A 4696-nucleotide genomic window follows, 5' to 3' on the forward strand; every position below is an offset into this window, starting at 1 on the left:
CTTGTTTATGAATCAGGCATTCACTCTCACAGCTTTTACAAAACAGCACTTGTCAAATTGCTATTGACTTCCACATAGCTAAACTGTGATGGATCATAGTTTTCATCTTACTTTAGCTGTTGGCAGCATTTGAAAGAGGCCATCACTCTTCCCTTAAATACTTTCTTTACCCTAGGACACTAAACTCTTGGGTCTGTTTGTATTTTATTAGCCCTTCCTCTTTGGCTGCTTTGCTGGAACCATTATATATAACTATCCTATAGGCACTGGCATTCCCCAGACTATGTCTCAAATCTCTCTTATTCAATTTCTACTAGTACAGTGGTTTTGAAGTATTATGTACATGTTAAGAAATCACAAATTCACTTCTTAATCCCAGACCTCTTCTAAATTCTAAGTGTCCTTCCCCAACCTCCTATCAAAATTTCATGATGGATGTTGGAGAGATGTCATAAGCCCCCAAGTGTTCAATGACCCTAGGATTTAAACCTTAGAATAACTCCTCCTCCTCCTCCTCCTTCTTTGGTGCATCTCACAGATCATTTATTCATGCCACATAGTAAGTGGTACTTATATAAGGTTTTGTCGATGTTTTGTGTTCCCATTTAACAAAGCCTGCTTAGATTTACAGGCATACCAACGATTCTTTACTCAAGCTAGCTGGCTAAGTACTCAAGCAAGCTGGCTAATGATGACCATGAGCAGGTGCAGGACTTGAACTTTTCCAAGCTTTACTTCTTTTATTAGCACTCCTGATTTTATAAGCAATGAAGCTCATCAATCTCATTTCTACCAAAATCTCTTGGTAAACCTGAGTATAGTAGGGCTTCAAGGGGACCCAGTAGTTTTTAATAATGGTTTGAAACATCTCATCAGAACCAATATCTCAGGCTGCACTAGACAGTGAAGCTGATCCGCAAAGGTCACCGAATGCACAGTAAACCTTAGAACTTCTTAAGAAACAACTTTATTGAAATATAATTCACAAAGTACACAATTCAGTTATTTGAAGAGTACAATTCAATGGCTTTGAGTATATTTACAGAGTTGGGCAACTATTACCATAATCAAATTTAGAACATTCCCAGGGACAACCTTCACCTTACCATCCTCACCCTCAGGTGGCACAACATTAGCATATGTTCTAAACTGGGTCCCAAAGGTCCCCAAAGGATTGAGCCACAGTGGCCCTCATTAATGAACTGTTGAATTGATCTTCCTACTCTTCCTTCTGAACTTCTTACAGATGCCTCTAGGGTCATTTTGAAACAAGAACAAAGGAAAGGCATTTAGTGTAGATTAGCAATCCAGTGGGATTTGGAAGATGAAAGCTGACTTGGGTCTGGGAAGATAGAGACTGCCTCTGGGGTATTGAAATGCTAATATCTCCAGAGCCCTTTACCCCTCCCCACTCCTTACCAAGGTTACCTGCCAACCAGGGACTGTTCCTCCCCAAAGGCTGTTAATGAAGCACCTCCTGAGTAGCCCTTCCCCTGCCCATTTACTCCTCACCTTTAGGCTCATCCTCTGGCCACTGGTCACACATGCAGAATGGGGAAAGGAAAGAAGCAAAATAATGGGAAAAGAGGACAGGAAAACAAATAAAAACTAAAATGTATAAAAGGGACAGGACATCCCTGTCTCACAGATACCAGCTTTAGGTCCCCTTCTTCTTCCAGGGAAAAGTCTGTTTCTATCGTTAAATAAAACTTGCTTTGTACTATTGCCTCGGTGTTTCTCAGATATTCAATCTTTACATCTCAGGGAAATGAAACTTGTTGACACTAGTAACAGTTTCACAAATGAACTGTTTAGTTCTGTGTCTGTTCCTGGGAGGAGTATCTAAGAGAAAAATCTTTGCTTATATTCTTATTTCTCTTTTTTTTTTCTTTTAAAATATGTTTTTGGACGAGGAGCACACAGCATAGCTGTCCTGAGCCCTGCTGCCTTTGCCGTCTCCCGGTGTTCCTGGAAATGTCAGGCGCAAATGACAGGGTCACTGAGAAGAACTTCCTTGAGGAGCAATTCGATGAGGAAAATGTGATTTTAACACTGGTCCCAGTTACAGAGGAACAAGAATATCCAATAGAAACAAGTGTTTCTTCAACTGCAGAAATCAAACAGGAAGTCTGCTTTCCTGAAACAAAACCTAATTGTAAAATACTACCCCTTCCCTTGCCGACCATTTTGCCTCCAATTAATAAGGTTTCTTGGGATACTTTGCGAAACTGGTGCCAACAATATAATTTGAGTACTGATGGCCAGAAAATAGAGGTTTATTTGAGGCTACAGAAGCATGCATATCCGAACAAAAATATGATATTCCTGAAACATCTCAGGAGGCCAGATTGAAGCCAGTTTCCAGGAAATGGAAGGCAGTGGCCAATGCAGCAGGGCTTCAGGAAAGTCATAATAAGGTTAAAAGAGAGGAAGAGACTAACATGATTGAAGTGGTAAATTCAGCTCAGGAGTCCATATTGGCATCTTGGGCAAGGATCGCTGCCAGAGCCAATCAGCGCAAGGCTGTGAATTCGTGTCCCATCCCTACTTCTGTGGAGGCCTTTTTGCTGCAAACCTCTGGTGTCAGGTGGTGTGTGGTCCATGGCCAATTTCTATCCGCAGAAACAGCAGGCTGGGTTCGCCTGCAGTTCCATGCAGGTCAGACTTGGGTCCCTGACACTCCCAAGAGGATGATTTCCCTCTTCCTGTTACCTGCCTGTATATTTCCACCCTCGGGACTAGAAGATAATATGTTATGCCCTGAATGTGTAAAAAGGAATAAGAAGATGATGAAAGGATTAATTATAACAAGAGAGAAAAAGCAATGCACTGTAGGAGACCAAAAGGTGCCACCTTAAGCAATGTTGAAGTACTATTTTGATCTGAAGGCAATTGAGAAGAAACAGAAAAAAAGTTTTCTGCTTTCCAACTATTGGCCCCAAAACAGGACATAAATTTGCAAATATTCCTCTTCCCTCCCAGGACAAGTGGTGGAGAGCCCATAGGTAAATCATCACACAGCCTGATGAATGCTGGGCTGGTTTCTGTCCATCTTTCATTTTCAGTGTCTCCTGATGATTTGTGTCAGACTCAAGTATTAGCTATATATATTTCTTTTTTTTTAAGCAGAGCTGCTAAAACTAATGGGGAAACTGAGCAAAAGAGTTCTTTTATGCTTCTCTTTAATATTTTTTTTTGTGTGTACTAGGATTGAACCCAGGGACACTCTACCACTGGGCTATAACCCTAACTCCCTGCCTCTTTTTTTTGTTTATTTTTTGGTACTGGGAATTTAACCACTGAATCACATCTCCAGCCCTTTTAATTTGAGACAAGTTCTTCCAAGGTTGCTTACGGTCTCACTAAATTGCTGAGACTGCCCTTGATCTTGGAATCCTGTCTCAGCCTCCTCTAAGTAGCTGAGATATAGGTGTGCATTATCTCACCTGGCTTTAATATTAAAATGTCCTATTAGTGTTGTACATTCCTTAATTGATGAGTCAATATTGGTATATTGTTAATTTTGGTGGTGGGTGGGGTACCAGGGATTGAACTCAGGGGCACTCAACCACAAAGCCACATCCCCAGCCCTATTTTTGTATTTTACTTAGAGACAGGGTCTCATGAGTTGCTTAGCACCTTGTTAAATTGCTGAGGCTGACTTTGAACTTGAGATCCTCCTGCCTCTATCTCCAGAGCCACTGTGATTACAGGCATGTGCCACCAAGCCCAGCCTATTATTAATTATTAACTACACCTATAATTACTAGTTATAATGAATTATTATCTTTATGTGGCACTGAGGATCGAACCCAGGGCCTCACACGTGTAGTCAAGCACTCTACCACTGAGCTACAACCCCAGTTATATATTTGGTTTCATGCTTTTTATTGAACGTCTTATGATTTTGATCTGTGTGTGTGTGTGTGTGTATGTGTGTGTGTGTTTTACTAGGGATTGAACCAGGAAAACACTACTACTAATCTATATTCACAGCCCTTTTTATTTTTTATTTTGATATAGTGTCTCAGTAAATTACTGAGGCTGGTTGGGTGTGGAGATATACATTTGTAATCCCCCAGAGACTTGGGAGGCTAGGTCAAGAGAATTACAAGTTTGAGATCAGTCTCAACAGCTTAGCAAGACCCTGTCTAAAAATAAAAAGACGGGGTGTGGCACAGTGGTAAAGCATACCTGGTACCCCCCTTCCCCCCCAAAAAAAGTTGCCAAAGCCAGCTTTGGATTTGCAATCCTTCTGCCTCAGTCTCCCAAGTAGTTGGGATTATGGCCCCCACCACACTTGGCCACTGACTAAGGTTTGACGTGTATCCAACATTCTGCATGATAATTCATAATTATCTAGGCCCTAATGCTCCATTCCTTAGTTCTACCTGTTTTTTCCTCCCGCCAAGCCTCTATAATCAGATCTTTTTACTAACATTGTAACTTTGCCCTTTTTAGGATGCTTTATATTTAGAATCATACACATGTATTTTAAAATAGTCTGAAATATGTATTTAAGGTCTCTTCATATCTTCATGGGTTATTTTTTTAGTGCTGAGTATATACATTCTCAAGATATACCACAGTTCATGTATTCATTCAGCTACCAAAAGACACCTTGGTTGCTTCCAAGTTTTGGCAGTTATGAATAAAGCTGCTATAAACATCAAAAAATTATATTTTTGTCTTAACA

At 40.5% G+C, this 4696-nt stretch overlaps 1 protein-coding gene and 1 pseudogene across 2 annotated transcripts; one reads left to right on the forward strand and one right to left on the reverse strand.

Moving 5' to 3' along the window:
- Positions 1 to 671: 671 nt before the first annotated feature.
- On the reverse strand, positions 672 to 932 carry LOC308653660 (ATP synthase subunit ATP5MJ, mitochondrial-like). Its single transcript, XM_081302282.1, has one exon. It carries the CDS (start codon positions 866 to 868, stop codon positions 686 to 688), a length of 183 nt encoding a protein of 60 aa, XP_081158408.1. The 5' UTR covers positions 869 to 932; the 3' UTR covers positions 672 to 685.
- A 1042-nt stretch (positions 933 to 1974) lies between these two features.
- Positions 1975 to 2742, forward strand: LOC308653756 (developmental pluripotency-associated protein 2-like; annotated as a pseudogene). Its single transcript has one exon. The product of its transcript is annotated as a developmental pluripotency-associated protein 2-like (transcript).
- The last annotated feature ends 1954 nt before the right edge of the window (positions 2743 to 4696 follow it).

Source organism: Spermophilus citellus (genome assembly GCF_964194105.1).
Source record: "Spermophilus citellus genome assembly, chromosome: 7".
NCBI classification, from domain to species: domain Eukaryota; kingdom Metazoa; phylum Chordata; class Mammalia; order Rodentia; family Sciuridae; genus Spermophilus; species Spermophilus citellus.